This window comes from Mus musculus, chromosome 5 (genome assembly GCF_000001635.26).
Source record: "Mus musculus strain C57BL/6J chromosome 5, GRCm38.p6 C57BL/6J".
Taxonomy (NCBI): Eukaryota; Metazoa; Chordata; class Mammalia; order Rodentia; family Muridae; genus Mus; species Mus musculus.
Window position 1 is genome coordinate 96,255,378 of NC_000071.6, and position 14,651 is coordinate 96,270,028.

The window sequence follows — 14,651 nt, forward strand, 5'->3', positions numbered from 1 at the left end:
AGGGGGCAGTTACTCTGGAAAACAGCTTGCTTCTGTGTTACAGAGCTAACCATACATTGGCTTGTAGGAAGTGGCCCAGCTGTTGTACCCAGGAGTTAACCCTGCAGAAATAGACCTTCTAAAGTGAAATTAAATCTCAAGTTCTCAGATATCTGAACATAGGTGTTTACATGTCAGTCAAGTATACCTTACCTGAAAAACTTAATGACTAGCAGTTTCTGTTTATTTTATTTTTTTAAAACAAGTTTGGAATATTTGGAGACTTTCCTAGGTGAGTTTCCATAACATGAAAATCTAGAATGTTCCAAAATGCAGTATTTAAAGCATCATTTTGATGCTCCAAAGTTTCAGATTTTTCAGTTGGGTATGATTGTATATGATCTGTAACCTTAGCACTCAGGAGACAGTACAGTAAGAGTCTTTGAGAGGCTAAGACCAGCCTTGGTCACATGATGAGTCCATGCCCCTTCAAGAGTGCCCATCTGTCTCAAAAGAAAAAAGATTTTGGGGCATTTAAGAATTTATTTTTATTTTATTTTACTGTTTTTGAGACAGAGTCTTTTGTGTGTAGCCCAAAGTGACCTCAAAAGACCTTTTCATCTGGGATTGTGTATAAGGTCCTGTTTCTTTTTCCTGCCTCCACCGTCTGAGTGCTGGGCTGCAGGAGTGGACGGCCACGCCTGGCTGAGGAAGGAAGGGATTCCTGTCACATTCACAGCCCTGTGTGTGGTAGTCAAGCCCTAGACCAACAGTGTAGCTCCACGGTTAGGGTGCTCAGCCTGTTACTGCAAAATAACCCATGCATGTCCTGTTTAGATGGACTGAACCCATCTCTGGCACTGTCATTTAGTGTGACACTACTCAGCAATAAAAATTATATCTCTTGATAGACACAATGTTCAGATAAATTTCAAAAGGTTACATACAGACATTAAAAATACAGACAACAAGAAGACAAATTGGAGTTCATAAAAATTAAAACTTGGCACTATCATTTTAGTGCAAAGGGGGCAGTATTTGCAATCTCCATGTACATGTTTGTCTTGAAAAAGTATAGAGGGGATTTTGCCACTAAATAATAAAAACTTTTAAAATGAACCAAGCTTCAAATACATCTCCCTCCAGAGGACACATATAAATGATCAGAAACAAAGAAGACATATTCAGCAGCAAGCCATCAGGAAAGCACTGGCTAAAATCACAGTGGGACGCCAGTTTACACTTTTTAGGATAGCTGTTGTCAATGTGTGTGTAAGTGTATGAAATAAGTGTTGGTGAAAATGTGGAGAAACAAGCTCTTACAGATTGCTAGTGAGAACATGAAATTCTTCAGGCACCATCAAACGATATGTCGGTCACTTGAGCAGCTAAATAGAATATCCACTTGCAGTTCTGTTTCTAGATATGTGTTCCGAAGCGCATAAAGGGAGTGTGTCTGCGTGAGTGCAGGGGAGGGTGGAAGCTGCTGTGTGGACACTTGGAACCAGGGTCCTCTGAAAGACAACGCTTTCAACTGCCCAGCCACCTCTGCAGCTCCTGGGTTCTGTAATTTTTAATACTGAGTGAAAGACAATTGTTTATCCGGGTAATATGTGTACATAAAAGGGTATTTGAAAAATAGTATAGGTAGGAATATAAAGATAGCTCACAGCTCTGTAGTCACTGGTAATATCTTCACACTCTTCATGACTGCCTTTCTCCAAGAATCTACTATTATAGTTTCTATGTTTCTGTTACATACTGAGTTTGGTATCCTTAACACTATGTCTTAAACCCTTTCCTATCTCATAAAAATTCTTGCAAAGATTTTTAATAGCTGTTTTATAGTCTCTTGTAATAGATATGTCATAATTTATTCAACCTTATACCTTTTGTTAGACATTAGATTGCTGCTAATGTCTCATTGCTATTAAATTGCTTCAATGAACATAAATTTTCATTTCTCGTACACACAAAATATATTCTATAACTGTGCATAAATGAGTAGTTTATTGAAAAGAAGTCTGCATTTATTGAAATTAAAACGTGAAATATGTTTTTTCCGTTCACTGCTTACAGCTGTGCCAAGAACAACTTCCCCTGTCTGTTAGGCTTAAGCCTGTTAGGCAGATATCATGGCTCTAACAACTGTTAGTGATTTGAAGAGCAGTTTGTCTGGTTTCTAGTACCAGTCTCATATCTAGAGACTCCCTTTGCCCAATTTAGAGGTGGCTTTTAATGACCTGAAATAGAGAGGGTTACTTGGTTCTCAGCCTTCTCTTGCTGTAGACCTTGGAGTGCATAGGCCTAAGCTACATTTGCCTCCAGCACCTCTTTCAGGCCTAATCACTCCAGGCTCCTGGGATAGACAGGCCTGGCAGAGTGTGTGGAGGGAAGGGTGAGATGCTTCCGCTTGTCTGGGAGTCACTGTAGATTGTTGGTGTTTTCTAGTCATCTCCTATGGTTTGAACTCCACAAAGCACATTCTACCAGCAGCCTCATCTTCTTCAGGGGTCTCTGTCTCTACAGGTGAACTGTCTGGAGCCTTACCATCTCTCCTGACTTCTGATTCTACTTGAATTGATAGAGAAGACAGTAGTGTGGCCTCAGTATAGGACACTACATTTTCTATTCTTGTTTCCAGATTTGGGCCCTGGTATCAATCCTAAAGAACTTGTTTTAAATGCATGCATAAAATCTACAACAGCTGTTTGAAACTATTGCTAGGACTTTTTCCTACCATTATTTTTAAATTGCAGTGCAATTCATAGCCAAACAAAACATATTTTGCCTCATCTGCATAGTAGACTCATAATAATAAGCTAAAAGTCTATTGGATAAAATAGTAAAATGGTACAAATAGAACGCTTTCTTGCTCTGTAAGAAAGTAATGGTTGCTTTTGATCACTCACTTCTTAAATGTCTCTCAGTTCTGTTCTCAGTGCCATAGACCAGCAGACTTGACCCTGCCCCCGCTGTCCACCTGTTTTTGTAAGGAAAGTTTTGTTGGAACGCAGCTGCATTCATTTATGTATTGTTTCAACTTCTGTTCTGTCCCGGCACCTGCCTTGAACAGTTGTAACAGAGCCCATTTGGCTTGCAAAGCCATACATGCTTACTATGTCACCATTAGCAAAGAAAGTGTGCCAAGTCCTGTTCTTATGCACTTACTCCAGAATTCTCTGAAGCAGATAAGATATGTGGTTCATCTGCTTAGCAACATTAAGTCGTCTCTTACTGTTGGTAACATAAATCCTGAAGTCTTTGGTTTTAATTCTCATTGCAACCAACTCAAACCACTGTATTAATATCAAATTCTCTATTTCCTAGCCTTATCATGGTAATTTTTAAATTTTTGGCTCCTGGATTTATTTTGTTGAGCCCAAATAGTGGTTTGGTTTTACTGAAATTAACATTTTAAAGCTGGAAGCTATCACATGGAAGCCCAGTTTACTGCTTCTTGACAAATGAGGACTTGGAATGGCGCTGGTCCTGAAGCCAGTGTGCTAAGAGCTAGCTAACACTTGAGAGTGGCGGTCCTCTACCTCTGCATGAACATCAGCACGTGCACCCCTCCTGTCTAGATCTTGTCACCTCATCACCACCTGTTGGTACCTCTGCCTAGAGCGTCCCTCCCTTCTGTCATCAGAAACTCTTCATCCTTAAGAAGTGTGGCAATCACGCCTTCCTCTCTGCCCTCCTGGCACTTACTCATCTAATTAGAGAGGCACACCGTGGCTAGACTGCAAGTCCCTGTACAGTCCCTTTCCTCCTCTTGTCTTACAGCAGGCTCATCTGCTTCTCAGAGCATGCGCACATTATAGCTGTCGGGATCTCAAGCCACTGAGTGGTGGGGTGGAGGCCATTTTTCTCTGTATTCACCTGCCATATAGGCTTAGGCATGTGGTTTCAAGGCTACTTCTCACATACCTGTGCTTTTGGTGTTTGCTTTTGCTTTATTTTTGAAGCAGGGCCCCGCTATGTAGTCTAGGATGGCCTAGAATTTGCTGTGTAGAACAAGCTGGCCTCAAATGAATGATCCTGTTGTCTCAGCCTCCCTAGTGTGGGATTACATAATGTGCCTCCGGTCCTGACTTGCACATGCTCTTGAATAAAATGGCTTTGTTTGCTTGGTTTTTAATATTAAGTGAGAGATAATAATATCTTCATAATAATACTATCTTCATAGACTTCTTAGAGAAATGAATGAATCCATGTAGATGCTTAAACACTTAACCCAAACTAAGAGCCCAACTTTATTTAATGTTCTGTAGACACATGCCGTTAACTTTTGCTCAGTTTACACTTTTATGGGTCATGGGAAGAAATGCTCTCTGTTAAACCACACTTGATTCAATTCTAGAATATTGCATTTGGAGGGGGTTTTGGAGGTCAGATGGTTAAAAAGCTCTCACCCAAGGCGGCAGTCCTCTGCAGATACTAGTTACAGGTCACCAGTCACCAAAGATTATAGAATGTTATCAGAACTATATCAGAAATTAGTCACAGAGCTGGCCACTCTAAAAATAATTTATTTCTACTTTATATGCAGGTGGGGGTTTTTGTTTTTGTTTTCTTGTGTGTACATCTCTGTATAACATGAATGTAGTGATCATAGAGGCCAGAAGGGCATCAGATCTCCTGGAACTGGAGTTATAAATGGATAGAAGCTTCCATATGGGCGCTGAGAACTGGAGCTGGGTCCTCTGGAAAAGTAGCTGGTGCTTTAACCGCTGAGCGACTTTTAAGTCAAGATGTAATCAAACTTAAGATTTCCTTTCTTTTACGGTGCAATAAAAATCTTTAAATTTTATTACATTTTTTATGCATTATGTGTATGTGTACATACAGAAACATGGCACAGCACACTCGTGGAGGTCAAAGAACAATCTCTAGAAGTCAATTCTCTTCCACCATGTGGGTTCTGAGGACTGAACTTAGGTCATCAGATTTGGGAGTTAAGTGTCTACCTGCTGAGCCCTCTCACTGACCCTAATTTATAATATACATAAGGAGAAAGGGAGGGGCAGGGGGAGGAGAATTTACATGGATGTAACATACTATGAAATAATCTGACAATAACTGATTGTAATTCTTTCAAATGGGAAAATAAATTAATTTAAAAATTATACCATTTTAACTTTGCTGTAGAGTGTAGAATTTTCATATTCCCCACTTAAATGGTTATATCATGAAATGATAACTCTAGACAACAGTACTAATGAACAGTACAGTTCCTCAGAAATGCATCAGGACACATTAGGGAGCTTTTCAGATTGGTGTGTTATTGTTTCCATCTTTACAGGATTTCATACATTTATACTATAGCTACTCATCCAGTCTTTAATCATTAAAACATTAAGTTGACTCCTAAGTTGTTTCACAGAGATAAAACTACTTTAAACTTAATGATCTACATAAATCACTTTATTAGGTATGATACTATACACTGACTTAAAAGTGTTTTGTGTAAAACTGTAATTTTGAAAAACTACTTATTTTTATAAAGATACATACTATAAGAACATTTATAATACATTTATAGGCATGTTTTATGGCAGGGAAACAGTTATTTTTTTGTCTGTGATAATTTTTAGCCCTGAGACTTTGCTTTGTATACTCAAATTTAAAAAGACTGAAAACGGAACCGACAAAGTGGGGTGTCAAAGTTTCTATTTTCTAGTCATCCACCTCAAAAACTAGTAATAGACAAGCCCTCTCTGAGAGTGCTTCCTATAGAGCAATGTAAATGCCATAGCTTTGAATAACAGTCTGTCTTTGGTTTGCTCATATTACATTTAAAATGCAGAAATTAGCTGTTTCGGAAGGAGTGTGCATTATTTAAAGTTAATTTATATGTGTTTAGCTTTTTAAATTTTTATTTTATGAAAAGGTAGAAATAATTTTTGCCACTGTAATCCATAGTCCCTCAAATATCCAGGCAGACTTAGTACAAGTGGCTCTCACACTGGCTCAGGAGTGCTGTTTCTTCAGGAGTCTTTCTTCTCCCTTCACCTTTCTTAAATCAGAAATTCCTGAGTCCTGAGAGCAGAGGTTTTATTTTGTGTGCTGGTAGGCATTTTTCTTGAGCAAGCTTTTATGATCTGAAAAGTTGAAGACATGTTCTTGAATATGCTTTGCTGATATCAGATATAGCATATACTTCTCAAGCCTGGTGTCACGTGTCTAACTCTGGCGCTGAGAAGACAGGGACAGGAGGACTTCCTGGAGCCCACTGGCCAGCCAGCCTAGCCAAACTGGTGAGAGCTTCAGGTTCATCAGGAGGTCTTGTCTCAGAAAGTAAGGTGGCGTGCAATAAAAGGAGACATCCAACATTCACCACTGGCTTGTACCCACACATGTGCACAGATGTACTAACCCCACCCCACATGTGCACATAAGTTAAAGATAATGTTCCTGGTTTGGGGATGAATGCATGGTATGTTGGGATGTGCTTTCGGGAAATTACTTGGAAACTGCAGGTTCTCAAATAGAAAAACTTAAAAACAGTCCACTGTGATATATTCTATAAAGTAACTCTCGACATATAAATATAGATTCTTCTAGTATAGTGTTCTTGTTGTTTGCTTTTATAGTAGGGTTTTTAATAGGTCATTGCATTAGGTAAATACATAAAACATCCCATCTAGAATACATACTGATGCAGTTACCAAATTGTGATCTCTGTGTATTTGTTTCTTTCAGTTGGATATGCCAAGTGACCAGATAGCTGCCAATCTTCAAGCAGTTATAAATGAGGTCTGTAAGCACAGACCACTGAATCTGGGTGAGTAGCTGGGTGAGGGCAGATATCCTTAAACGCCAGTGATACTTCAAACTATGAAATACTGAGACAAAGTTAATTTACAAGTTCTCTGACCACAAATAGTAAATAAAATTTATTTTTTCCAAAGGATTCTTAATTACCTTATTCATGAATCATAAGGTTTTAGAGAGTGACTTCTTTATTAGTAACAAAGAATATACCCTCGAACCTTTGTACATTTGCATATTTCTACTGTTAAGTGTATTAAGGTTTAAAAGAAAACTAATAGCTTTAAAGTTACAATGGTGCTAAATAGGAAAGAAAGCCATTTATTAAATGGTAGTTTGAAGCCAGTTGGCCTTCTTAATCCTTATTTTGTAACAGAAAGGAGGTATTTTTGTTATGGGAAGAGAGTTATCACTTGTAAGGGGCTGATTCTCTTGCCATGGGGGCGGGGGGAAGAACGTGGGTACTGTAGTAGCTAGAACACAGGCTACTGCCATGCCTTTAGCGTGCCTGTATTCCTCACACAAACCACAGTTGTGGGTGCCCGACATGAGCTGGCCAGGCTCCACTGATTGCCCATATAGTGCAGTGCTGGGAGTTTACAGGATTTAGTTAATAATCAAATTAATTAAAACACATGTTTGAACTACTCTTGTCATTGTCTTAGTTAGGGTTTCATTGCTGTGAAGAGACCATGGCCAAGGCAACTGTTACAAAGGCAAACTTTTTTTTTTAATGAATTGTATGAAATTTTCTATTTTCTTTTATAATTTTTCCCTTTTTATTTATTCCTTTTTTCTTTATTATTATTATTTTTTTACTTATTCACTTTACATCCCACTCACTGCCCTTCTCCCAGTCACACTCTTGCACAATCCTTCCTCCCATTCCCCTCCTCTTTTCCTCTGAGAGCATGAGGGACCCCTGGATATTCCCCAGAACCCACCCAAATCTCTGTGAAGCTAGGTGCATCCTCTCCCACTAAGGCCAGACCAATAGCTCAGGCTCCAAGATCGACAGTTGATAAATGGGACCCCATGAAACTGCAAAAGCTCCTGTAAGGCAAAGGACACTGTCAATAGGACAAAACGGCGGCCTACAGATTGGAAAAGGATCTTTACTAGCTCTACATCTGATAGAGGACTAATATCCAAAATATATAAAGAGCTCAAGAAGTTAAACACCAACAACCCAAATAACCCAATTAAAAAATGGGTCACAGAGCTAAAGACAAACATTTAATTGGGGCTAGCTTACAGTTTCAGAATTTCAGTCCATTATCATCATGGTGGGAAACATGGCAGCATCCAGGCAGGCATAGTACTGGAAGAGCTGAGAGTTCTACATCTTGATCTGAAGGTAGCCATGAAGATGCTTTCTTCCACACTAGGTGGAGTTTGAGCATTGGACTTTAAAGCCTACCCTCACATTGATGAACTGTTTCCAACAAGGCGACACCTCCACATAGTGCCACTTCCCATGGCCAAGCATATGCAAACCACTGCAGTCATCCTGGGGAATTAAGCTCATTGGTGACTGAACATTCCATTTTTAATTCTTTTAATCCAAAATACCACCACAGACATTGAGTATACACAGATTCTTTTATTCCACAGGGAACTTTACCCTTCTGAGATAGCTAGAGAAGAGTAATGGATAATAAATTCTCTAAAAATTATCTTTGCCTTTCTGCCATTTTAGATGAAGCCCCTTAATTGCTATTAGGAAGAGTCTTTTAATTTGTGGAGAATTTTATCAACTGTTTGGTAACTCAGCGTTACTGTCTGTGCTGACTGCTTTAGAGAAATATGTAGAATATTTCCATCTGATATACATTACCACCTACTCCCTTCAATATTGACTTTGTAGTAAGTAAATTCTAGGTGATGATCATCTTCTGGAGGAAAGGAGCGAATCCCTAGTGAGTGTGTGTTTCCAGTGAGTGTGTGTGTCTAGGACAGTGAGCTGTCCGGGCAGCAGCGCTGGGGTCCTGCCAGCTTTCCTATGCCTGTGTATCTGATCCACAGGGCTCTGAGTGAGAAAGTCACCGTTGCCTCTGATCTTTGTTCTAGGTCCGTTTGTGGTCCGTGCCTTCCTTCGTAGTTCAACCAGTGAAGGTTTACTACTGAAGACTGACTCATTGCTACCCAAAGAAGCTAAAACTACAGAAGCTGAAACGGAAGAAACTCAAACGGCAGAAGCTGCCTAGAAGTGTTATATTGTGAAATTATTGGGGGATGTGTGTGTCAAGAAACAACAGAGGCATCTATAAAACTGTATAATTTTTAGTTTGGCTCCTCATGTTTTCTTAATCAGTGCATTTAGAAGTAAATTTTAACACTTTTTCTTTTAACAGTTTCAAAAATGAGGAAAAATGTCAGTTTCTAAAAATCCCGTTACATTTCCTTTTTTTAAATTTTGTATTATTCTTTATATTTTTCTGGATTTGGATCCTGTCACGTTTTCTTTTTTCCCCTCTCATCCCCTCTTTTTTTTTATTATGTTTTCCTTTATTTCTTTATTCACTTTCCATCCCGATCACAGCCCTTCTTCCTCCTCTTCTCCATGTCCCACCCTCACACTCTTCCATTGCCCCCTCCCCTTTCCTTCTGAGAAGGGGAGGCCTCCCCATGGGTACCAACCCGCCCTGGCAAGTCAAGTCGAAGCAGGACTGGGTACATCCTCTCCCACGGAGGCCAGATAAGGCAGCCAGTTATGGGAAGGGGATCCAAAGGGAGGCAACAGAGTCAGAGTCAGCCCCTGCTCCACTGTTAGGACCCGCACGGAGGCCATGCTGCACATCTGCACAAATGTGTAGGCTGTGTAGGTCCAGCCCGTGCGTGTTCTTTAGTTGGTGGTTCAGCCTCTGCATCTGTAGATGCAGGTTAGTTGATCCTATAGGTCTTGTGGTGTCCTTGACTCCTCCAGCTCCCTCAGTCCTTCCTTAGCATCAGTGTTCTGTATTTTGGTAGAATCCCAAGTCTAGAAGCAGTTTCTCGTTTTGTGACATTCCTTGAGGAGACATGGCCATCTGAAGGAACAGCAGCATCCTCCCTCGTTCCCCCAGGCTGTATCACCAGCAGGGCTGTTTGCTTCTGTGTGTGTGGTGCTCGGCCATTGCAGATGTGAAAGCTAAACGAAAGATGAAGAAGGGTTGTGGGGATAGTGTATGCTGGAGACGTCATTTCCCACAGTTGCCAGATTCTGGAACCGGATTCATCCGTGTTGGAAATATCAATTTACAAAGAGGACAGGATTTTGATTGTTGTTGTTGTTGTTTTTTTTTTTTTTTGATTTTTTAATTATGTGTCTGTGTTTGGGTCTGGGGGTCAACACAGGATGTCTTCATCAGTTGCTTTCTACCTTATTTTTTGAGACAGGCTCTCAACTTGGAGTTTATAGACTCATCAAACTGGCTGGCCAGCCAGCCCCGGGACCCTTCTGTCTACCTTCTCTGTAGGTGCTGGGGATGAAGCCTGTGTCCTTGTGTTTCTGCAACAGGCACTTTACCATGGAGCCATTCCCAGTCCACTTTTACATTTTAATTATGCGTAGAATTGGATGCAAGGCCATGTGCATGCTAGGCAAGGGCCCAAAGCTATTGCTTTATTTGCCAATTTTTCTCCTGACTAATGGAGTGTTAACTTTAGAATGGAAATATTCGGGACACTAATAAACAGGAAAAGGAATCACTCACAATCCTGATACTCAGACATAATCAGAAAAAAATTGTTTAGTGGATATTCCTTTTACATTTTCATTTGAAAGAGACAGGGCAAATAAAAAGAGCATACATGCATGCATGCTGGTGGGTTTTGTTTTGTTTTTAAGATTTATTTTATGTGTATTAGTATTCGGTCTACATATATGTAAGTATACCATGGACCCGTGGTGGTCAGAGGCGGGCTCCTGATGCCCTAGAGCTGGAGTTACAGATGGTTAAGGGCCACCATTTGGGTGCTAGGAACTGAACCCAGGTCTTTTACCAAGTGCTCTTCACGGCTAAGCCATCTCTAGCCCTGCATGTGTGCTGTTTGAACGTACTCATTTCTTTTATTCAATCCTCATGGAAAATGAGTAACACTTCATCGCTTTATTGTGGCAGTCCCTCAATTGCTAGCCATTTAAATTGTTTCAGGATCGCCCTCCCATTGACTTAAGTAAGGGTTTAAAGTTTTACAGTAAGTACTGATGAATCCCAAACGTTAGTTTCCATACAGATTACTTAGAAGGTTTGCGTAGAACAAATAGCTGGTCTTCACCTAGTAATAGGAGATTGACCTTGGAATTCTGCAGTTTTTATCAGGTAGTGGGACAATGGGGACTCTAGTGGATACCAGTGCTGTCAACCCTGATTCTAATAAAAAGAAATCTGATTTTCAGACCAGCATCAGTTTATTCTAAAATTCCACAAGTGATCTAAAGTACCAGAGTGAAAGTCACTGTTGTACTTCACTACCCAATTTATAAAAGGTTGCAAAATTTGTAATATTTTAAATATTACAAATTACAATATTGTAATTTTGTTAATTTGTAATTACAAATATTAAATTTTTTAACTATTAAAAATTTAAATATTTTAAAATTATCTTTATTCTATTATATGTGTATGAGTATTTTGTATGGGCCTATCAGAAGAGGGTATTGAAGCCCCTGGAATTGGGATTACAAATAGTTATGAGCCATCATGTGGGTGCCGGGAATTGAACCTGGGTCCTCTGCAAGAACAAAAGTGCTCCCAATTCCAGACCCATCTCTCCAGCTTCAAGATTTTTAAAGATTTAGATAACAGAAGCCTACGTTCCCTGAACCTAGATCTGGGACAAGTTTCTAACTTTCTGGTTTATCCCTGTCTTTAAATAATTAAACCTGTGCTATCCCGGTGGAAAGCAAGTTGTCCAGTAAGACAAACAAGACCATGACAAGATGACTACTTTCTGAAAAGCCTCAGCTTTTTTAAAAACATGCCTCAGCAAGTGGCATGTAGTGGGAGGTGTTGTAATAGAACACTAATTAGCATACTAATGTAATACAGGAGGGGCAAATTTCATAACTTGTTAAAACTAGATACTTTGTAACTGTCTCAAAGTCACTGTCCAGCAGGTGGCGACAACAGCCTTTCAAATCACTTATAAGTGGTTGTAGATTGGTGATCTGATTTCTCACCTGACTGCAGATGGAATAGCAAAAATAATCCTGTGCAGACCAGGTGGAGATTTGTTTTAGAGAAAATGGTTTGTTTGTATTATATTTGAGTCATGTTATAGAGGTTTCTTTGGCTGTCTAGTGGATATTTAGAAGTTTTTGTTGATGTGTGTATTTGTGTGTCTGGATGTGTATGTTATGCCTGTGCAGGTGCACTGCATGTACAGGGACCCGGGAGCCAGAAGGCAGCATCAGATCCTTTGTACTTACAGTTACAGCTGGTTGTGAGCTGTCCAGCATGGGTGATTGGATCTGAACTTGGGTCCTCTGGAAGAGCAAAAAGCTCTCTTAGCCACAGAGCTATAGGTCTGACCAGCTTCTATTTTGAAGTTTGAAGGTTCGTTATTATAGACAGTTTCAAGCATGGAGAAAATAAAGTAGGAAAACCATGAATGCGCATGGGCACATCAGCCAGATTTAGCAGCTCAACATCCTACGGATGCTTGTCATCTCCACCATCTACCTACTCACCTCTCACGACAAATCCCATTTATCACATGGCTTAAGTGTAAAAGGTAGCCCAGAGAATAATCACAGCAAGGTTTTAGGCTTATTTTTCAAAAACCCATTATATTTATGTTCTAATTTAATCATTAAGAGTCCTTAGTATTTCTTTAGTAATTATAGGGTTTTTTTTTTTTTTCATGTAATAATGGACCGAATAGTTTGTACTTAGAGAATGCTGGGTACAGAAACATAATTGGCCACAAAAAGAAATGTGTAAGTATTCATGCTTAAATAAGAAGTTGGTATTTCCACTTAATTTTTCTTAGATAGAAAGTTGAAATTTATTCACATAAGGAATAGAAAATGTTTGAACATCTTTATCGAAACATATGCAAAGGAAGAGAAAATAATTCTTTGGGGGCTAGCAAGATGCTCAGTGGATAGAGGCTCACGCTGCACATGTCTGGCAACAGTGGTTCAGTCTTTAGAACCCACACTAAGATGGAATGAGAGAATCAGCTCCACTGAGTTGGCCTCTGAACAGGGCAGACAGTAGTAGCTCATGCACACACACAAAAGTTGACCAATGAAAACTATATCCTAACAAGTAGAAGCACTTCAAATTATGTCAAATAGATAAAGGGACATAGGGAATGTTTGAAGAAAGATTTTAGTGTCCTGTGATAAATCCGAAGGCAATTTAAATTGGTTATACTTTCTTTTTTCCTTCTCCCTTGTTGGGTGCACAAAGGTCCTTATGTCCACAGGTCACTGGGGAAATCAGGAATGGTAATCACTCAGGGGTGTTTCCTCAGAGGATGAAATACCTGTTTTCTGCCCAGAGGCCAGAATGGATATTGTTATTGGTCACTGGCGAGCTTTTGCTATCTGTGGGGGCAGACCTCACCCAAATTCCCCAGAACATTTATCCCAGACTCTCCCTTCCTAGCCCACTGTCTTTAGCTCCCAGTTAGTAGAATCCATCTTTAGGGGAGATGTCATGTATATTTTATAGCCTGCTGACCTCTACACTGTCTTGGTCAGAAACCACACCAGACCCTAGGTCCTTACGTTAGAGAACCCATCCTCATGATTACATAGAGGTAGAAAGCTCATACCTTAAGCTTAATTTGCACCTGGAATTGGGATGATTGTTGCCCTGAAACCTTTTTCCAAATTCTAGTGTGGTTAAATATTCCTGTAATAAACCACCTGGCATCAGACTAGAAATTCAGGTTGGCGAGGTCAAACGTTGGTGAGTTTTCATTCTCACCCTCTTTGCAGTTCATTTCCCTGCCTGCTGTGACACCTGTAGGGTAACCCCCCCCCACACACACACACACACTCTGTGTGGACATATGATCACACACATACAATTTATAACACTGGTTACAGTACTATCTATGATCATGTTGGGTATAGACACTAGGAAAGGAGACACCTTGGCTCTGAAGGTTCCCCACATATCCAATGCTTCAGTCACTTTAAACTGATAAGCAAGAAGTTTGTGTGTTAAGTGAAAAGTCTAATGATTGTGCCAAATTGCTAAAGAGGAATCTTTGGTGGTATAAAAAATGATAAATGACTTGTATTTTCTGTAAGGAAGGGGCCAGGAAAACAACACAATGGTGGAATACTTGCCTAGCAGGATTGGGGTTCTGTTTCCATCTCTGCCACAACAAAATAAGTAAAGAAAGAAATAGGTGCATCTCCTGCAGGAAGATACGACTAGAACATAAAGACAAGTTATTTCACTGAGAAAGTTTTCAGTGTGTGTCAGTGGGAGAAGAGAAAGAACTTCCACTGTGAGGCTTTGGAAGCAGAACTTGGACAAACTAATTTGGAGTCTAGGGAACAGAGCTGTATTGTGGTTGCTTTCTGCTACAGTCCACAGAAACTAGGGGACTTCACCAGAGAACGGGTGTGTCATGAAGATGGAGTTCTTTAAGTCACAGCTAGAAAAGAAACACAGACTGCTACTAGGAATGTGCAAAAAGCAGAAATACCCCCCAAAAGATCCAAGTTGCAGAATCATCTCAGGCTGTAGCTGGCAAGGTGAATCGTCTCACTCCATCAGGATCTAAGTTCTAAGAGGAGAGCATCCATTTGGCCCAGTTTACTTTGCATGCCCACTTACTGGCTAGGAGAGGGCAGAACCTGAAACACACATTGTGCAGAAAAAGAAATTCCTCAAAAGGAATATTACAGTGACTCCCAAGAGAAGATCAGCAAAAGAGCAAAACTCAGA

At 40.0% G+C, this 14,651-nt stretch overlaps 1 protein-coding gene across 3 annotated transcripts in view; it reads left to right on the forward strand.

The window, feature by feature from the left end:
* Positions 1-11,350, forward strand: part of Mrpl1 (mitochondrial ribosomal protein L1) — a 57,230-nt gene extending 45,880 nt beyond the window's left edge. Inside the window, exons 9-10 of one of the 3 annotated variants that reach the window (XM_006535292.1) lie at positions 6,685-6,766; positions 8,824-10,080. In XM_006535292.1, the coding sequence (XP_006535355.1) occupies positions 6,685-6,766; positions 8,824-8,960 (219 nt within the window). In that variant the 3' untranslated portion in view covers positions 8,961-10,080. Of the gene's footprint in view, positions 1-6,684; positions 6,767-8,823 lie in introns of all 3 variants that reach the window. The other 2 variants (XM_011249596.2, NM_053158.3) reach the window with 2 other exon arrangements.
* Positions 11,351-14,651: the final 3,301 nt, after the last annotated feature.